The sequence below is a fragment of the Terrapene carolina genome, unplaced genomic scaffold (assembly GCF_002925995.2).
Source record: "Terrapene carolina triunguis isolate 2854851 unplaced genomic scaffold, T_m_triunguis-2.0 Scaffold68, whole genome shotgun sequence".
Lineage (NCBI taxonomy): Eukaryota > Metazoa > Chordata > Testudines > Emydidae > Terrapene > Terrapene triunguis.
The window spans coordinates 81,010,042-81,031,242 of record NW_020664419.1 but is presented as its reverse complement, the minus strand read 5'-3'; the positions used below and the strand labels follow the sequence as shown (position 1 = coordinate 81,031,242).

Genomic DNA, 21,201 nt, shown 5'->3' with positions numbered 1-21,201 from the left:
CGCCAGGGGCTTTCCCTACACAAGCGGCGTCCCAAGTTTGGGAAACACTGCCTTAGTGGCATGTCCTCCTCTCCCCCACCACTGAAATGTTTGCATTATGATATAGTGTCTTCATAATAATAATGAACAAGTGAGTAATCTCACTGTTGAAAACCACGTATCCTTCTAGAACATGTACCAGGACAGATGCTATTGCTCCTTCCTTTTGGTTAAATAGAAACAAGAGGAGCCTATCCTGTTGTTTTATTTTTAGGATGAAGATCCCTTTAACCCATTTGTGGCAGAAGATCTTGAGCAGTGTGCATTTTTCACAGGTTAGAACCCTTCCATTTATTCCCATACACTTTCACTGCAAGGTCACAAGGGAGGATGAGAAGGGATGCTAGTACTCATGCGAGTGACAAAAAAGCCAAGTGTAGTCTGAGCAAAAGCTATATATGCTTACTCACGCAGTTGTTCAGCTAATGCACCTCAGCCATAATTTGCTGCATTCCTTTGATCAGAAACTATTGATCTTGCCAAATTGTGTGGTAGCTTCAGGATGTGAACATTTATCCACTAGGAATGAAAATGAGACAGGTAAACTAATTTCTTTTCCACATGCTCTAGACATAATCTAGATTTGAACCCAGGTTCCCAGAGATGAAAAGGCATTACCCCAGTCTCTATTTGTTGTGCTGACACAAAGCAGACCCAGAGAAAGTAGTAAGCAAGGATAAACTGAACACTTTGAAAAGATAAAATTCCCTCCAGGGGTGCAACAAGAGAGGGGCCCATGAGCCCAGGACCTAACTCACCCTTGGCCACAGGCGCTACAACAAATTCCTGTGAAAGTCCTCGCCAAACTGCCATTTCTCCTTCCAGAGTGGGCCCAGAAGTGGAAGAGATGGAGGAGGCAGCATGAGGAGATGGTGGCCTTGTTTTCTGGGTCTGTGGTATCCTGGAGGTGCTCCTGCCCCTGCTCTCGCCAGTTGCTGACAGCTTCATTCTCTGCTTCTTCCCTGGGTCCAGGTCTCGGACCCAGGTGAGAGAGACTGACCAGAACTCATCCACCTCCCTTCCCACCCCCAGCTTCCCTTTTCCTAGAACCCTGGACTGCCATCTCCTCATGCTACTTCGTCCACCTCTTCCGGGCCCTCTCCAGAAGGAGAGATGGCAACTTACTGAGGACATACATGTGCCATGCGGCAATATGAAGGTGAGGAACCCCATATACAGATGTGAACTTCTCAGAATGTGACCTCTGTTACTTGGCACGTGACCTTACCTGGGCCTCCCTCCTTAGGAAAATTCTGGTTGTGCCCCTGTTCCCCCTGCATTCAACACCCCTAACAATTATAACTAAGAGACTTACATGAAACAAATCCTTCCCAACTCTATTAAAAGCTGCTAATACATATCTACAAAGGCTCAAATGAAGGGTCCTGGCTTGAAATATTTATCCTGTTTATTACTTATAGCAGAATGCTTGATGTATTTTGTGATAGATATAATCCACTGTCCGTTTAACTCAGCTTTTTAAATTCAGGGTGATTTATAGCATGCAGCATTGATCCTTTTTTCAGTGGGATGACAGTAAATTCATGAAACCATTCTGGGGTCCTGGAGTATCCATTAGTTTCGGACCAATTGGCTTTGCATGCTGTCACTTGAAGGACTGAAGAGACTAGTGTATTTTTTCATTTTCACATAGATTCCATTTGTGATCAGCTTTTCCCACGGACAAAACAGATTATCTTGGCATATAACTCTGGGAGATGGATACCCCGGCTTCGTGAGCCTCGCAATCTTTATGGCATATCCCCTGCAGGCCACCTGAGCTTAATACGTTGGCCACACCAATGTGAGGTCATCAGGGACAGAATTGAGCACATTGGTAAGTCCTAAATATTGGTCATTAATAATACTAATACTTAACTCTTCATAATTTTTACAGATGAATCTTTATCAAAGCTATTGGGATACTATTAAGAACTTTCCTTGCCAGTCCCTGTGCTTTATTGATAAAATTCACTGTGGTTTGGGAGCAATCAATGGAGATAATGTGCTTTTCGGAGGTGAGATTGAACTGTCGATGGCCCTGATTCTCAACCCTGTTTTTAATATACATTAACTGCAGGGGAAGAAAAGGAGTTAAATCAAAATCACATAATTTTTGGAAATTAGTACAGGAACTGGATCACTCAGAAGACTACTGGTAATGGGCATAATGGAGACTTTCACCTCTTGATTAATGGTTTAAAGGTGAACTTTGCAGCAAAACATGTTTAATGTCTTACTTTTCTCTAGGATCCCAAATTTGCTTGCCTTATCCATAGCAAAAAAGTTTTCTGCTCCCCCTTCCTTAGGGGAGGAAAAATCTGCAGCCCATATTATAGATATGTGACATCCCTTTTCATACAACTCCAGTTCTTGCCTTTGTCCTTGACCGAAGAAGAGGTGAGGACCGAATATTTCAAATATATAAACACTTTTTTTTATTTAAAATGTACAGATGAGCACTTCTGTATCTATATGCCTGGCCCATGGTATGATGGAGAAGGCATGATCCTTAGTTTGATACAGCATTTTCTTATATCGAGTGGACAGTTTTAACAAAGAGAATGAGTTGTGCAGTCTCCCATTATCAATAATGGAAGTTGTACGTCTGATTCTGTGGGCCTTATTTTGACACCCTTCATGTGACTGTGCAGATAGCTGTAATTGAAGCCTCTAGCCACTGCCTTACAAACTGTTTTATGGGCTGAGAACTCTAGTCATGTCATAAGCAAAGATCCAGAGTGTTAACAACAGTGATGTCTAAATTGATAGACTTCCATTCACTAGCATTACCAGGAGTAGTATAGGAATGTAGAAAATAAGATTTACCAGAGAATAATACACACACCCCCAATACTTGTTTTTATTTCGAATTGTGAATGAGAATTATTTGTAGGTACTAAAAGTGTGGTCCAAATTTATTGCCCTTTAATTTAATCAATTGACTACCCTGTTCTTTTATCCTAGGGTAGGATAAAAAGGAAGGACAGCTACACTTTCAATGTGTCCTTCATAATTTGAATAGTCCAGCCTTGCTGACTTTTCTTTACAAGTTAAATAATCCCAGCAAACAGTCATCGTGTATAAATTTCTCCATACTTTTAACAAGCTGTATGCATCTCTGGACCATGTGGATTTCCATTTTTCTTTCTGCAACACCCCTTGTCCTTTGAGTTAAGATAGTTACTTATATGTTGGTTTTGGTCAAACAGCCACTGTGGACAGTAGACCTTCACTACCTATATTTTTTTCTCCTCTTTCCCTATGCACTGATCTTTTTTAAAGTAACCCACTGTGACACAGATGCCCATTTGTGGTTCACTCTTTGTGTCAGCAACTCTTGTCAGACTTGACATACTCACTACACCTAACACACTCTTGTCAGACTCTGTATCTAACAGGGGTTATGTAAGATATCATTGGAAAACAAATAACTCACTGATAATTCATATTCTTGTGTGATGTATGTACAAGGTGTGTACAAAGAGTTATGAATATATGCTAGAATTATGTTCTTAAAATGAGTTTGGCAAGCAATGCATAAGCACAGTCTGCCTTGGGCAAACGAATGTGTATTTGTTTGTCTGAGCTGCCTGGTCATCTGGCACAGACAATGAAGGTACATTTACATAAAAGGTAAACAAAGCCATCAACCTAGCGAGTAGGCAAGAGAGCCTCTTGCGGAGGTCTGAACATCAAGTGATAAGCAATTGAATCAACTGATTGTATGTGATATTGCTGTATTATAAAAGTGTATCAAGTAAGGTCTGTTATGATAACCAGTAACACATTGGTCATTCATATAATTGTAAAATGTATGTGTTAACACTATGTGAGGAATTATGAATACTCACTGATATTATGCTTTAAAGTCTGTGACCCAACAAAAGGAGAAACAGATTTTCTCCTAGACAGGAGGGAAGGCAGCTACAGTAAAACCTGCTTTAGAGAGCACTTCTGAAAAAAGACCACATGTCACGAGCAATTACCTGCAGAGGCCATAGAACACCACCGTTCTCTAGTGTGCAAACGTTTGAAGAGAGACCACCTCTTACAAGTGATCACTTTTGCTAACTACCACGAGTGGTCGCTCTTGACAGGTTTTACTGTATCTACCTGTGTCTAATGAAATTAAGCAAGATGTGACCAAAAACAATGGAAGCTCCATTTACATACCAATCAACAGGGGGATTGGAAGCCCACAGGAAGGAAGAACAGCATGAGGTCATCCTGAATCTGGGGACAAAACAGTGAGTTTGGGAAGATATAAGGAGAGAAAAAAAGCCATCTTGGCATCCATCACTGAATAGACAGAAGGGGCCAGAATTCTTGCAAGATGAGACAGATGAGTCCTTCAGCCAAGTGAGTTGAAGTCTGTGGGAACTGAATATATGTGAGAAACCTGCTTAGCCAAAGATCTTTCACTTAGGAAGACAAGGGAAACCAGCGTTTGTACTTCTGTGGAAGGTTCTAACTGAGAGAAAACCAGCCCTGGCTGGAAAGAAAGAGATTGGTAAGAAATCTACCTTGAACCAAGGCTGTAGATTGTTGAGTGAAGTCTTGGTTCTGGTCAGCGCTAAAAAGTTAGCTTGACCCAGCTATATTTCTGAAAAATCCACACCCCTGAGTGAAGTAGTTAAGACGACCTAATCCGCGGTGTAGACAGCACTAGGTCAATGGAAGAATTCCTCCATCAACCTAGTTTACCTCTCAGGGAGGTGGATTACCTACGCCAATGGGAGAACCACTCCCATCGGCATAGGTAGTGTCTACACTGAAGTGCTACAGCGTTGTAGCTGCAGCACTGCAGCTGTTCTGCTGTAGCATTTCAAGTGTGTAGAAAGCCCTTAGCCACTAGAAAGCATATTTTACTTTTATTTGCTTGTAACCATTTTGTCTTCAACTCTTGTTCTTGAACTCACTTAAAACCTCTCTTTTTGTTAATACATTTGTTTTACTTTTAATCTAAACCAATTTAGTGCTGGGTTTGAATTGAAGTAATTATTAACTCCACTTAAAGTAATAACCAGTGCTTTTGTTTCTTTAAAGGTGCAAAGAAACTTATTACTTCTCTGAGTTCCAAGAGAAGACTGGACATTACAGGGCAGATGGTTTTGGGGAAATTCAGGACTGGACGTGTATTGGTATCACCCTATAAATAGTAACCAAGGCTGGTGGGGACAAGGGTGGGGTGTTGTGTTGTAGGCAGGCTGCTGGGGTCAGAGTTCTGAACCACAGTTCCCCAGCACACACACACACGGAACTGTATGCTTATCTGTTGGTGTCTGGGCTCTGAGCCACAGCAGCAGAGCATTTAAGGCACCCCCAGTTACAGGTCAGGCAGTGACACAACTTCTTACTGGTCTGAATTGCACCCCAAAACATGACATCCATGCAGATGATGTATTTAAAGGCAAATTATCAAGGTAAAGAGTGAGCTGATAAAACCCTTGTATAAACCTAAGAAAAACTCTGATCTTCCAAAAGGCATGATTCACTTATTCCTACCACAAACCATTTTGACGTTGCTGCCTGGCAAGCAGGGAGAAGATTCAAGGAGCAGCATTCAGAGCCTTCATTTGTGGTGGACACCCTTTGTAGTTTAGTTCTCTCTGTCTCTTCTTTTTCAGACTGGATTCCCCGTGAGCCTGAGGCACTGTACCACCCAACGGGCCTGGAGCTCGAGCCACTGTACCAATACCCCAGAGAGGGCACGGTGGTTTATTCAGCAGATGAAGGTGGGAGCACATTGTGAAATGTTATTACCAGGTGCATGTAATTTTGGCACCCATTTTGATTGACTGGATTTCTTTTATTTTGGGGGGGCCTGATTCTCCCATGATTTTAATGAGTTTTGGATAAGCTCCTATATCTGAAGATATAGAAATTAATTAGAGCTCTCTCCCCATCCATGGATTCTGCTTATGTTATTAATAAGGATACGATTTAGTCACAGAGGTCAGGGAACTCAGATTCTGTACCTTTACTGGACTTCCATGACTTTGGCTTCAGCTGTCAGCGGTGGAGGCGGAGCCAGGGCTGTGCATCCTGGACCCATGGCTTTGGCCGGAGCAGGGGCTGTGTGTCCTCCTCGGAGCTGCAGCAGGATCTGTGGCTGTGCTTTTCCAACCCGCAGCTTCAACCGGGGCTGCACGCCCCTGCTTCCTCTCGCGGCTTCAGCCGGGGCTGTGTGCCTGCCCTCCCAGCCCCCCACTCCTTCAGCCGAAGCTGGGGCTGTGCACCCCCCCTCCGTCCCCTGCTGCTGTAGCCAGAGCTGGTGCTGTGTGCCCACCCCTTGTGGCTTCGGCTGGGGGCAGAGCCACTGCTGTGTGCCCCCATCCCACAGCTTTGGCAGGGTCGGGCCAGGGCTATGCCCCCTCGTGGCAGTGGGGTTGGGGCTGTCAGTTCCCCCCATTTAGATCCAGGTGACATTTTTCCCCTGCCACATTATTTGTAAAAGTCACAGACAGGTCAGGGCTCCTGTGAATTTTTGTTTATTGCCCATGACCTGTCTGTGACTTTCACTAAAAATAACCGAGACAAAATCTTAACCTTTGTTATTAACAACCTTAAAAGTGCAGTTCAAGCAGTTTCTGAACATCAGTGGGAAATAGCCTGAAACTAGTTTGTTAATTAATCTCTCTCTAGTGATGTTTTCATAATATTTGAGCAAAGAGAGTATGAAAGTTCAAAAATGATTTTCTTCCATAATTGCAGGGATAAAACTGGAGGTACATGTTGGCAGGAGACTTCCAGTATCCTGTTTGCAACTTATCACTTATACTATGACCTTGTCAACTCTCTTAAGTTAAACAGAGTCAGGTTGGGAGTCTATTTAACTACAGATCTCTAAAGGGATAGCTAATTGCTGCTGGCAGTGGTACTTTTGATTCATTTGGTGTTACTCTGTTTTCTGATTCTCTTCTGAACCACAATAGTGTTAGGGGAGCTCTGTTGCTGAAATCACCTTCTTTTGGATGTTATGTGAAACCAAGATCTCAACCAGTTGTAGTCATTAACCCCTGAATTCTTTATTGCTGCATACAAACCATGTTACAAAGGGTGTGTGGTTCTTGGGGATTAAGGTGTTAAAGACCCATGGCACCTTTCACAAGAGATGAGGTTTTAATCCTGCTGTCCTGGCCAAATACCCACTTGGATAATTACATTCTGCTTAATTAAAATTCCACCTGCAGTTTGGAAATTGTATTTATCATTTCCTGCCTCACTCACCTAGTGTTCTGTATGCATTTCAGTCTGGACAGAGCAGTGTTTGAGCAGTGAATGAAGCGATATTCTTTATATATTTTTTATATCAGTCTATGTCTGTAATGTGCATTGGGATGACAGGCCCTATTTAAATGTAAGGCCTTTATAATGATTAATGGATTTTTGTGCATAGCTCCCAGTAACAATAATAGAAGTAGGAGGCAGGTGTTATAAAACTCTAAGTGTGGATAGCACTTTCCATCAAGGGAAATCTCAAGGTGCTTTATATTGTATAGGAATCACTTAATTTAGGCTCAAGTTCTGAACACTTCAGCATGTGCTTTACATTAAGGTCAATGGGTATTAAGCATATGCTTAAGTGCTTTGCTGAATCAGGATTTTAGGATTTAAATACACCCAGTCATCTCTTGGCTGCATATGGTAACTATTCTTTTGCCAGAAACAGTGCACAATAGGTTTTAGGAGGGGAACTGAAGAATAAGTAGTGAGATGGGTTGATGCAGGGGTTTAAAATGTTAGACTCATAGAAGATTAGGGTTGGAAGGGACCTCAGGAGGTCATCTAGTCCAACCCCCTGCTCAAAGCAGGACCAACACCAACTAAATCACCCCAGCCAGGGCTTTGTCAAGCCAGGCCTTAAAAACCTCTAAGGATGGAGATTCCACCATCTCCCTAGGTAACCTAATCCATTGCTAATATGTTGTTATAGCATGGATCATATCTTAATAGAGAAATTGTCTCATGGACCTCACTCCTTCAAGTCATGATAGGACAGACCATCTTCTTTCTAAGGTCATGATTGTATAACATCCCTCTGGCAACTACAGCAATTGCATACATAGAAAGTAATAATGGAAACATTTTAGTTTCTTTTAATCTGATTTAGCAGCTGCAATAAAGGAGGCAAATTAAAACTATGTAAACAGTAAGTTCTCCCATCGGTGACCACAGTTTGGGAACTGGTGGGTTAATGCATTAGCTTGTCACTTGTAAACAAGATACATTTAATACAGAGACTGTTTATAAATAAAAAGGGAGCTTTACAGTAATAGCAACAAATAGTAACCATAGAAGTTTTCAAAGCATAATGGTGATGTTTTAGCCATGTAGTGGATTGAAAGGCATTGGGAAGGAGTGACTAAAACATTGCACGACTCCTTTGAGAATTTACCCTAGATATGCCCTGAAAATCAAGTGTGTAATTCCTGTAAAAGGTTTTAGGCATTGCTGGAAATCATTAACAACTGAATAATATGTATGTTCTGCTCCTTTCACTAGCTAACGAGGAATCCTGTTTTGTGTATTCTCGAGTAGGAGGTAGCTTCCCCTCAAAGCAGGTCATCGCTCAAGATTGGGACAACACTTTGATCTTTGAAGCACGTTTTGAGAGTGGGAATCTGCAAAAGGTGGTCAAAGTGTAGGTTTATGATCTTTTCCTCTTTGATGAGGTAGCGTAGACACCAGCTGCAGTCAAATATGCCTTTGTAAGTACCCTGGGTGACGCTGGGGCCTACACCCTGAATTACACTAACAGAATAAGCCCTAAGAATATTTTCATGTGGACTTCAAATGGAACAATCTCATAACCGTTCCATGGCATTAAATATTATCTATAGGTGAAATTCACTTCTGTACAAAGGGTTTGTGCAAGGGCTGTGTACCACTGGTGTTGCAGTGAAGCCTCAAAATGGTGATGTAAGCCCTCGGCACAGCTATACATTTCACCCTACATGCACAAATTCATATGCATACATTCACACTTTTTTTTTTAGAGATGACAATATTTTTTTATTTAGTTGAGTGAATTTTTTTGCACAAGATTTTTTTTTTAATGAGCCTTGGTTTGGTCACACATTTTAATTATTTTAAGTAAGCACTAAAGGAATGTGGTGGTTATATTACTCACGCATTCCATCTAGTCTGACATCCTGACCCCAGCAGCAACATATGCTTTGATTGTTTATGTGAAAGTGGAAAACTCCCCACACTTGCACGTGGCTAATTGTACAGTGCTTTATCGTGGTGTTGGAAGAATTCCATCTCCATCCCACAGTCCCTGGCATGATCTGAGTCTGTAATGAATTTCTGTGGTAACCAGCGTTAAAAATGCTTGTCTTCTTTCTGTACACCAGTAGTGAATTCGAGTACCAGCTGACACTGCGCACTGACCTCTACACAAACAGACACACCCAATGGTACTACTTCCGAGTAACCAACACTCAGGCAGGAATGCCTTATCGTTTCACCATTGTCAATTTCACCAAGCCCACCAGCCTGTACAACCATGGTATGCGTCCACTCTTGTACTCAGAAGTGGATGCGAAGATCCACCGAGTTGGCTGGCAAAGGACAGGAGATGAAATCAAGTATTACAAAAACAACCTTGGCCAAGATGGGCATCAGTATTTCTCACTCACTTGGACATTCCAGTTCCCACATGATCGAGACACCTGCTACTTTGCCCATTGCTATCCTTACACCTATTCCAACCTGCAGGACTACCTGGCAGCCATCTCGAGAGATCCAGTGAGGTCAAAGTTTTGCAAGATCCGCATCTTGTGCCATTCACTAGCAAGAAACATAGTGTATGTTTTAACCATCACCAGCCCCTCAGAAAGTGGCAAGGAGGCAAAGCGTAAGGCAGCTGTGATTTTGACTGCGAGGGTGCACCCAGGCGAAACAAACAGCTCCTGGATAATGAAGGGCTTTCTGGATTACATTTTGGGCAGCTCAGGCGATGCTCGGTTGCTCCGTGACACATTTGTCTTCAAAGTGGTACCAATGTTGAACCCAGATGGTGTGATTGTGGGAAATTATCGCTGCTCCTTAGCAGGTCAGGACTTAAATCGTAATTACACATCAGACCTGAAGGAATCTTTTCCTTCTGTTTGGTACACCCGGAACATGATCAGAAGGTAACATCATCTCTCCTCTCTTCAGAACAAAAAAACCCTTTGTATTTGTAGTGTCTGTTATTTAGAATAACTACTGTTTGCACTATATTTGCCTCATTTTTATAAGTGGGTTGTAGCCCACGAAAGCTTATGCTCTAATAAATTTGTTAGTCTCTAAGGTGCCACAAGTACTCCTGTTCTTTTTGCGGATACAGACTAACACGGCTGCTACTCTGAAACCTCTCATTTTTATTATATCTCATATTTAACCCATCCAGCATGAATGATTCTGGTGATATCACATCACCTGCATGAAATCCTACTGGAACTGGCTTTTGGGGGATGTGTTAAATCCCATTTTTTTTTCAAAACTTGTGCAGTTTTGCAAAGTTTCTTTTAAAAAATTATAGACAAAATGCAGCATATTCCAAAACTTGCAATACTGCAGAAAACTGATACTGGAAACTGATACTACTTTTGCCCTGAATGGGAAAAGAGCTATCTGCTACTCACTTCTGTGCTATATATTTGTAGTGTGTTATAAGTCTCAAGATTGTGCCTTGTGTATGATGTGGCATACAAGAAGGAACATAAAAGTAGCATTCTGGTGCAATACTTCAAATTGTTTTAATGTACACCTGAAGTGGCTGAAGATCATTCCTACTGAGGGTTGATAGGACTGAAGGGGAAATTTGCCAGGGTGAATGTATTTGGGAAGGGAAATGTGGAGATGGAAGGGAAGACCCAGATAATAGTTGTTGAAGAAAGGAAGATCATGGAAATGAGATCTAAAAAGAATAGAGTTCAGTTACCCACATTTTAAACAAAAATGACTCCCAGCTTTTTGGACTCATGAAGAATGATTGATCCATTATAACTGTTTTAATAAAATGAACACAAAGTTCTGATGCACAACCTTGGATCCTGTTGTTACTAAGCCATGGCACACTTTTTGGGTTTGGTCTTGTAAGGTGCTGAGCTATTTGGCACTGATCTATCAAAGCACCTAATGCATGCTTAATTCTAAGCACATGAGTAATCCTGTTGAAATCAATGGGATTACTCATATACTTAAAGCTAAGGATATGTTTATGTATTTAATTATTCCTATGAAGATTGCTGCAACCCATCAGCCCTGGCTGATGCAGAGAAAAAAGCATTTATAGTAAAATATTGTTTCCTCTCTTGTTACAGACTGATGGAGGAGCGTGACATTCTCCTGTATTGTGATCTTCATGGTCATAGTAGAAAAGAGAATGTCTTCATGTATGGCTGTGATGGTGGGGAGCAAGCAGAGGTGCCATGCTTGCACCAACGCATCTTTCCTCTCATGATGAGCAAGAACTGCCCAGATAAGGTAAGCAAGTTGTTAACTTGAAATAGTCCTTTACTATACTAAATGAAACCTGTGTAAGCCAATCTGATTTGCTAAAATGTCAGTCAGTTGGAAACAAATTTATTTATAAAGGTACTAAGCATTACAAGATGGTGCTTTTATTCATAAAAATGACTTCTGATTGGCTAAAACACACAACAGATCCATTATCTAAACCAATAGGGATTCAGCAATTCAATAATAGCACAACACACAAACTATCACACTACATTTATTACTGTAGCATTTGAGTCTAATTCTGATTTCTTCAGAAAACAATGAGGAGGTGATCCAAAGCTGCATGTGATCCAGGATACCAAATTATTGATTTGTTCACCCATGACAGAAAAGCTATTCAGACTTTTACTAAACATGCATCTCACACCATCTTAGTATTAAAAACAGAAATGGAGGCTTTGGGGGGCTGGTCCAGTAGTCTGGTGCTAGTTCAACTAAAGGGGGTAGTATGAACAGCAGTATTAAAAGGTGTTACATGTGTAATGATTACAAATCCTTGTTAAAGTAAAACAAACTGGTATAATCAAAGACGGATTCTCATTCCACCCACCGCTCTGTTGTACCTAAATATTGAAAAACTGCCATGCACCATGTGTGATGCAATACTTATGTACTACAAGGTGAAAGAAGGATGGATTGAACCTTTAACTATTTTCCTACTTGGGCTTGAAAGTTTTACACATTAGTGAAGTTAAGAAGAAACTGCTAACTTCATCTCTATTTTAGTGGGAAAGGGTGCTCCTTAAAAGACAGAGAACTGACCCTACATCCTTCTTTTAAGTTTTCATTCCCAGATTGCAATTTCAAAGTACAGAAAAGCAAAGAAGGGACAGGTCGAGTAGTGATGTGGAAGATGGGCATCCGCAACAGCTATACTTTGGAAGCCACTTTTTGTGGATCTAAACTAGGTAAGACCTTTTTATTCAAGGGAGATTGTAGGGGTCATCAAACAAAATCTGGTTTTGATTGTTTGTTTTTACAGATGCAGTAGTGATCTGTGATGGTTTTAGCTACCATCCTCAAAGAATCCTATTTAACAGAGATAAATAACAAATTCTATGAAGTTAGAGTGAACGTTTTAACACAGGGTATGCATAAATTAACTTTCAGGCCACAGTTATTACAGACATGTACTGGAAACCAATACATAATTAATTAGTGGGCCTGCCTACCAAATTAAATGGAATTGCTAGAAATAGATATGCCAGAAACAATTGTACAAATGAGTGGAGAGATTGCTTATTAAGAAACGTTATTAGTCCCAAGCTGGTTTTGTTGAAAGTAATGTCATATATAATTCCATCCCTCTGAGACACTCAGAATGGGGAACCTGTGTATACTGGCAAAACATGGATTTAGAATTTTCTGTAGGTGGAGCTCCATCAGTAATAGCGATAGGGAAGCTTTAGTGTGCACATGTCTGCGACATTCTTACGCTGTCTGGACAAGAGCTTCCACCACTGTTGCACCAGTGGGGAAGTACAGGTCAAATTTTTCTTAGTGTAGAAAAGGCCATCGTGGCTATAAAAGAGGGTGTTTGCTTGTCCAGAGAAAGGAGGAGGTCACACACAGACCAAGAGTGCTGACCAGACACATGGCTTTGCCAAGTCCAGAATGTCAGAGCTTTACTATAGGAACTATTCAGTGATTATTATCCCAAAACTTTTGGCCGGCCAGCCTAACATTTTGTGCAGTCTCTAGAATGAACAAGTGTATTCAATTTAATTTGTAGTTACATGACTTTTCTCTCTATTTTCTATTTGGTATGCTAAATAAACTGTGCTTTATTTAAGGTCATTTTGGTTTTATTGACTGCCATTGTGGAGAATTACTGTGAGCCACTCCTGAAAGAAGGAAATGAACCTCTGACCTCTGGTGAGAGGTGGAGGGACACTAAGAAGCACTAACTTCCTTATTTGATCAAAGGCATGGGGACCAACAGATCCATTCCAAGAAGTTTTGCTCATACTCTGGCTTCAGTCAGATGGAGCACAGGAAGAACAAGACAATGTCATAATCATGTCATTTGAGCTTTGTATTGAGATGGTAGAAAACTGTTCCAAGATGTCTTGGAAAACCAACAGCCTTCACATGGGCTTTGGAAGGGTGGAGTGTTTTTCTGGGAGCTATATTATAAGTTTGTGGAGCAGCAACTAGTCTTGAACCAAAGAAATTTTAACTTAGTTTCAACCACCATGCTGAAAATATCACTGCAGGGAGTGAGCAGTTATGTCTTCATTTGTGAGTATCTCTGTTGATGTTTCAGGTAATAGAGGGGGCACTCACTTCAACACTGAAGACTTAGAGTCAATAGGATACCATTTCTGTGATGCCCTCTTGGATTACTGTGATCCAGACAAGAGTAAGGTAAGAAAAGTCCTTCTTAGAGCTATTGGAATAAAAGTATTTATGTGATAAAATGTGGCACTCTGTAAGGTAATAATAACAAACACTATATTGGTTTTGATAAGTGCCTTTCAATAAGGCAGTGGACTTCATTATTAACTAAGTGTATGATCTTCCCTAGTATTATCTGTGTCTGAATGAATTAGAGGAAATGGTGAAACAGCAAGCTAAGACAAACTCAGAGAATCTTAATTGTGACTCAGATGCCTCTGTCACAGATGCCATGTTAGACAAAGATTCCAGGTAAATCAAAACTATTGAGAGATACTGAGATATAGTCTACCTTGTTGTGCACTTTGGTAAAGAGGACTACACTAGGCATTAGATTAATTACCAAGAACTTGATTTTGAAATTACTGGAAGATAACTATATATGAATCTCAGGTTGAGTCTTTAATGGTCAGTTGGCTGCGGACAGAACCCCTTTATCTGCTCAAGCTTGGCTCTGTCCTACAAAAGAAAGCTAGGCTCTCATTTAGCTCAGTGTGGGGTTCTAAAGGCTCTTAGGAAGAGATGGAATTGCACTGACTGTAAATTGATGCAGAACTTGATCAGCTGTGTTATGTAAATCAATACACTATTTTTCGACTGTACATGTTTGCAGAGAAATCTAACTGTAGGATAAAGTGTATCACTTGCTTCAGTGTACATGAATGTACAGTATAATCTCAGAGTTACAAACACCAGAGTTACGAACTGACCAGTCAACCACACACCTCATTTGGAACCGGAAATACGCAATCAGGCAGCAGCAGAGACGGGGGGGAAAAGTAAATATAGTACAGTACTGTGTTAAATGTAAACTACTAAAATAATAAAGAGAAAACAACATTTTTCTTCATAGTAAAGTTTCAAAGCTGTATTAAGTCAATGTTCAGTTGTAAACTTTTGAAAGAACAACCATAATGTTTTGTTCACAGTTACGAACATTTCAGACTTATGAACAACCTCCATTCCTGAGGTATTCGTAACTCTGAGGTTCTACTGTATTGCTGTAGAAAGGAGCCAGTCTGAAGTCCTGTACTCCATTTAGCTATAGAATAGGTCCATCGTAAGCAATAGCAATACATGATTCCCCACAATGACCCAGCAATGTGCTTCTCCCCTGAATGATCCACCCCTAGATATCGGGAGGAATTCAATCTCCAGGGCCCAATCAGTCCTTGATCTCACTGCTGAAACTGACAAGTTAATTAATGACAGTTGTGCAGGTGATTAATGAGATGTGGACATTGGCCTATTGTGAATAGTTTGGAGATCTCCAAACTCATTTCACAAGGAGTAATATTTTGTGATTTTTTGAAAATCTTGATGCTTCTAATTAATACAGGAAATGAAATATCTCTTGGCCCTTGTCAGTGCATTATTTTCAAAACTGCCTCTTCAAAGTACTGTCTGCATTATAAATTACTAAGAAGTACACGTCCCAAAGCTGAAGTCTTCACTCCTCTTGGTGAATAATAAGCAAATGAAGAGATGAAGTTTTGTTTTCTTTTGTTTTGTTTAATACAAACAGGCCTATCTTGATGCCTGCAATACATTGCATCTTGGTAGAGAACTAATAGAAGGCTCAGTTATGGAAAACAAGATGAGATGTTATTAGATGAAATGACATAAAATAGAGTGAAAATGCAAAGTAGAATTATGGCTATCTAGAAACCGGAAATGTCATCTGCACACATCAGATTGTACTGAGGAACCACGGTTTGTCAGACAACAATGTAGTCCCCATGATCAAGGTCCCCACTGTTATATTGCTTAACTCCAGGTCCTGCAGCCTATACAGTGGGATTGTGTGCTTTAGATGAGAGAAATGTGAAAACCACAATCTATACAGCATTCCCAATAGGGTTACTATGGGGGCAGGGCAGGGCACTGGCTTATTATATGGATGAACTCAACAAAATATTTTTTCCAGTCCAAAACTAAGGAAATAAAACAATGTTCAATCTTTCACAGTACCCACGTTTCTGACAGCTCAGACTCCAACGATACAGCTGCACACGGGCTAAAACCAGATACTCAGGTACACTATAAACTTCTCTCAGCTGCTTAGATCTCTTTACTGGGTGTAGCAAGAAAGAAATTGCTCGAGTTGAAAGAACAGTTTTATGTGCTTAGGCTAAACAGGAGATGAAAGTACACCTCTACCCCGATATAACGCTGTCCTCGGGAGCCAAAAAATCTTATTGCATTATAGGTGAAACCGTGTTATATCGAACTTGCTTTGATCCGCCGGAGTGCACAACCCTGCCCCCCCGGAGCACTGTTTTACCACGTTATATCCGAATTCATGTTACATTGGGCCGCGTTATATCGGGGTACAGGTGTATGTAACAAACTAGTCATAATGCTAGTTAATACATTGAATATACCTCTGGATTCTCCTCCTGAATAGTGTTAAGTACAGTTAATAGACTGTGTTGGTCTATCGCAGGGGAGCGCAAACTACGGCCCGCAGGCCGGATCCTGCCTGCCCTGGCCTCGCACCGCTCCCCGAAGTGGCCAGCACCACCTCCCTGCAGCCCCTGGGGGAGGTGGGGGCAGAGGGCTCCGTGCACTATCCTCACCTGCAGGCACCGCCCCCCGCACCTCCCATTGGCCAGGAACACGGAACCACGGCCAATGGGAGCTACGGGGGTGGTACCCGCAGGCGAGGGCAGCGCACATTGGAGCTGCCTGCCCCACCCCACCCCCAGGAGCCACTGCCAGACATGCTGGCCACTACTGGGAGCGGCGCGGGGCCAGGGTAGGCAGGGAGTCTGCCTTAGCCCTGCTGCGTGCCGCTGCCACCCCAGAGCCACTCGAGGTAAGCGGTGCCTGGCCGGAGCCCACACCCCGAACCCCTCCTGCACCCCATGTCCCAACCCCCTGCCCTGAGCCTCCTAACCTCCTGCCCTGAGCCCCCTCTCGCACTCCACACCTCCTCCTGCACCCCAACCTCCTGCCCTGAGCCCCCTCCTGCACCCCGCACCCCCATCCTGCACCCCTACCCCCTGCCCTGAGCCCCCTGCTGCACCCCTCCTGCACCGCAAACCCCTGCCCTGAGCCCCCTCCTACACCCCACACCCCGCACCCCTCCTGCACCCCAACTCCTTGCCCTGAGCCCTTTCCTGCACACCCCCTCCCACACCCTGCACTCCTTCCCACACCCCAACCCCCTTCCCCAGCCCTACATTCATGGCCCTGCATACAATTTCCCCACCCAGATGTGGCCCTTGGGCCAAAAAGTTTGCCCACCCCTATTCTATCGCATGTCAGTGAGCTGTACAGTATTTCCAGGTGCAGTCCAAATCTATGATGCAGAACAGTAAACAAAATTAGGGTTTTCACATAATGTTCTGTAATTGTCATAATCTTCTGTACTAAGTTCTTCAGAATTTTGTTTTCCATTTCAAAAGAAAAACAGTTTCTAGCTTTTCTGGTTACAAAGAAATATTTTTGCAGTTTAAAAGAATAAGCAGATATAGGATCGTATTATGCATCATTGGAATGCATTGGAGACAACTTTTTATTACAGAAGGTGGAGGAAGCGACTAGGGGAGAGGCAATTTTAGATTTGATTCTGACAAGCAGGGAGGAACTGGTTGAGAAGTTGAAGGTGGAAGGCAGTTTAGATGAAAGTGATCATGAAATGATAGAGTTCTTGAGTCTAAGAAATGGTAGGAGGGAAGACAGCAGAATAAAGACAATGGACTTCAAGAAGGCAGACATTAGCAAACTCAGAATTGGTAGTTAAGATCCTGTGGGAAGCAAGGCAAAGGGAAAAAAAGAGTTCAGGAGAGTTTGGCAGTTTTTAGAGAGACATTATTAAGGGCACAAAACTATCCCAAAGCATAGGAAAGATAGGAAGTATGGTAAGTGACCATCCTGGCTTAAACAAGAGATCTTCAATGATCTGAAACTCAAAAAAGAGTCATACAAAAGTGGAAACTAGGTCAAATTACGAAGGATAAATATAAAAAAAAACAGCACTGGTATGCAGGGACAAATTAAAAAGGCCAAGGCAAAAAACGAGATTAAACTAGCTAGGGACATAAAGGATAACAAGAATGTCATAGAGAGTACATTTATGAAGTTTGCAAGCTGGGAGGGGTTGCAAGTGCTTTGGAGGACAGAATGAGAATTCAAAATGTTCTTGACAGACGAGAAATGGTCTGAAATAAATAGCATGAAATTCAGTAAGGACACATGCAAATTACTACACTTAGGAAGGAATAATCAATTGTGCATTACAAAATGGGAAATAACTGCCTATGAAGGAATACTGCAGAAAAGGATCTGGGGGTTCTTCTTCTAGTGCTTGCTTATGTCCATTCCAGTGTAGGTGTGTGCTCTCCCCAAGCACTGCCACTGGAAAGTTTTCCCTCAGTGGTATCCATTGGGTTGCCTCTGGTGCCCCCTTAAGTCATGCCCTCATAGCACCGATATCTAGGACCACGCCACCCCTTCAGTTCCTTCTTACCACCCATGATGGTCGCTGGAACTTCTGTTCGTTCTTGCGTTTTTCCCGCAAGTACCTTCTCACATTGAACTTGTTTTGTACAATGTAAATAGTTACCTTTTTAAAGTTGAGTTTTAGTTAGTTAATTAGCTAGTTAGTAGTATAGTCAGGAGCAAAGCCTGCTTAGTAGGGCTAGCCCTTCCCCAGCACCAGGATATGCTTCAGTCCCCAGAGTTCAAACCATGGGCGTCGTGCCATAAACCAATGCCGGTTAATGACCCACACGCTAGCTGCCTTAAGAGCCTGGGGTAGGCCCACGTGCAGTAGTGTTGCAGGATCTGCAGGGGCTTCAAACCCAGAACAAAAAAGGATAGGGACACCAGACTTAAGTTCCTCCTCATGAAGGCAGTGCTCTGTCCCCCTTTGGAGCCAAGTCATGTGGACTCGGCACCGAGCACTTCGACTTCTGTGAGAAGCGCCCTGGCATCTCTGAGGGAGGCACAGCATCATACTCCCTCCCTGGCACCGAGGAAGGATTCCACACCTACGGCCCAGGGCTCCCAGCACCTACATGCATCCCCGGCGCCGAGGAAGTCAACTCCAGGACGGAACTCTTGGCACTGCTCTCCGTCACCGGTGCTGACAAAGAAGCAGAGAAACACTCTTGGCACTGCTCTCCATCACCGGTGCTGACAAAGAAGCAGAGAAACACTCTTGGCACTGCTCTCCATCACCGGTGCTGACAAAGAAGCAGAGAAACACTGACTGGGGGCGTTCTCCAACTCCAAGGTCTATGGGCCATAGAGACGCCAATAGAGTGCGACCTATGCTGGGCCATTCAGAGACACCAGTGGGGCATGCAGTACCGTTGACTCCAGCCCTGGGAAGGGCACTGTTGATCCGGTACCATTGGGCTCTCCCAGGGTTCGATAGCCCTGATACTACCATCTTCACCAGAGATGTTTGAGGCAGCGAGGGACTAACTATCCCTCCCGGTGCCGCCATCCCCAGCCATTCAAGAACTGACAGTGGTAGCACTGGAAACAAGGACCAATGCGACACCGAGGCAGGTGCTGTCGAAGGGCAAGCCAGACATGTTGGCACAGTACCAATCTCCTCCCTCCCAGCACCATTCTCCAACACCGGTCGGCAGTGTTCCCTCTAATTTTTCCCACACATGTGCGGAATGAATTTTGTTATGTGCACCAATGTGGAGGTGATGTGTGACACATCACCTCCATATTGGTGCACATAACAAAATTCATGTGGTGGGGTTGAGGGGTTTGAAGTGTGGAAGGGGGCTTAGGGCTAGGGCAGAGGGTTGGGGTGCAGGGATGTGAGGGCTCTGGCTGGGGGTCAGGCTCTGGGGTGGGGCCGGGGATGAGAAACTCAGAGATGGGGTGCAGGGGTATGAGGGCTCCGGCTGGGGGTGTGGGCTCTGGAGTGGGGCCAGGGATGAGGGGCTTGGGGTGCAGGCTGCCCCAGGGAGAGAGGACTCCCCCCCAGATCTCTCTCCCCACAGCAGCACCTGGGCTGGGGGGAAGAGGCACCTCTCCATGCCATGGCAGCTCTGGGGCTGGAGGATAGGTGCCCCTTCCCCAGTCCCAGCAGGTCTGGGCCGGGGCTGGGTTTGGGCTAGGGGAGGGGCATCCTGGCCATGCCTAGGTCCAGGCCGTGCTGCCCGGGCCGGGCCAGGCCAAGCTGCTGTGGCTGCGCCTGGGGCCACGCCGCCCAGGCTGCACCTGGGGCTGGGCCGCTTCGGCTGCGCCTGGGTCAAGACTGGGCCGCACCCCCCGGCCACAGCAGAGTTGGGAGCTTGGACGGTGCTAAATAGGCTGCTCTGTGGCCACGCTGTTTACAGGAAATTTAGCCAGTCGGTACCGCTCTGCCCTGGTCGCCAAGAAGTGACTCCTCGGACTCTAATTCTGAAGCAGAGTCCTATGCCTCACACAGGAGCAGACACTACTCCAATTGGTGATACCCTACGGCTGACATGACCCAGGGCAGGCTGCCGACGGCCTGGCCACCAGCACAGTGGCAAATGTCACTGCAGTGGTGATTCTGGAATCCCTGGGCTTTCCATCCACTCCATGGCCCCCAATCCAGAAGGTCCTACTCCGTCATATTGAAGTCAAGAGCTCCCCCACCATCCTCTTCGGAACAGGGATCAGTCCCCGGTGCTGAGCCTGGTACCGACCTACAGGACCCACCCCCATGGGACCCATCCAGGGCAGAGGGAGAAGAACACAGACCTGTGCCTGTACAGGCTCCTACTTCCTCCTCTCCCAAAGAGGTGGTGGCAGGAACAACTATCGCCCTCCCAGACGATTACAGGGTGCACCAGGAGCTCCTGAGGAGGGTAGCCCAGAACCTGGGTATCCAGGTGGAGGAGATCTCCGAATCCTCCTATGCCCTAGTGGATATTTTAGCAGCCTAAGATGGCCATGCCATTGAATGATGATGCCATCCTGGAGCCTATAAAAGCTCTATGGCAGACTCCTGCATCCCTCCAACCTACTGCAAAGACAATGGAGAAGAAGTACTTTGTCCCTCCACAAAAGGTATGAATTTTTGTATACACATCCCCCATTGGGCTTGCTGGTTGTTCCAGCAGCAAACAAAAGGAAAAGACAGGGTCAACAGGGGCTGACTCCCAAGGCTAAAGATGCCAAAAATCTGTTGTCCTATGAAGTTCAGCAGACAATTCAGGACCTTCCATTTGAAGGCAAATCACTTTTCTTGGAGCAGACAGACTCGAAGCTGCATAGCTTAAAGGACTTTAGAGCCACCCTTAA

General features: G+C 43.8%; 1 protein-coding gene across 3 annotated transcripts in view; it reads left to right on the top strand.

Annotated features, from left to right (window-relative positions):
* AGBL3 (ATP/GTP binding protein like 3) overlaps positions 1–21,201 on the top strand; it is a 54,431-nt gene that overhangs the window by 7,452 nt on the left and 25,778 nt on the right. For 2 of the 3 annotated variants that reach the window (XM_029910848.1, XM_029910849.1), the window contains exons 1-7: positions 8,477–8,686; positions 9,402–10,184; positions 11,358–11,520; positions 12,338–12,464; positions 13,823–13,923; positions 14,084–14,205; positions 15,922–15,988. In XM_029910848.1, coding sequence (XP_029766708.1) covers positions 8,523–8,686; positions 9,402–10,184; positions 11,358–11,520; positions 12,338–12,464; positions 13,823–13,923; positions 14,084–14,205; positions 15,922–15,988 — 1,527 coding nt within the window. In that variant the 5' untranslated portion in view covers positions 8,477–8,522. Of the gene's footprint in view, positions 1–253; positions 315–1,693; positions 1,877–5,669; positions 5,778–8,476; positions 8,687–9,401; positions 10,185–11,357; positions 11,521–12,337; positions 12,465–13,822; positions 13,924–14,083; positions 14,206–15,921; positions 15,989–21,201 lie in introns of those variants that run through there. The other variant, XM_029910850.1, reaches the window with a different exon arrangement.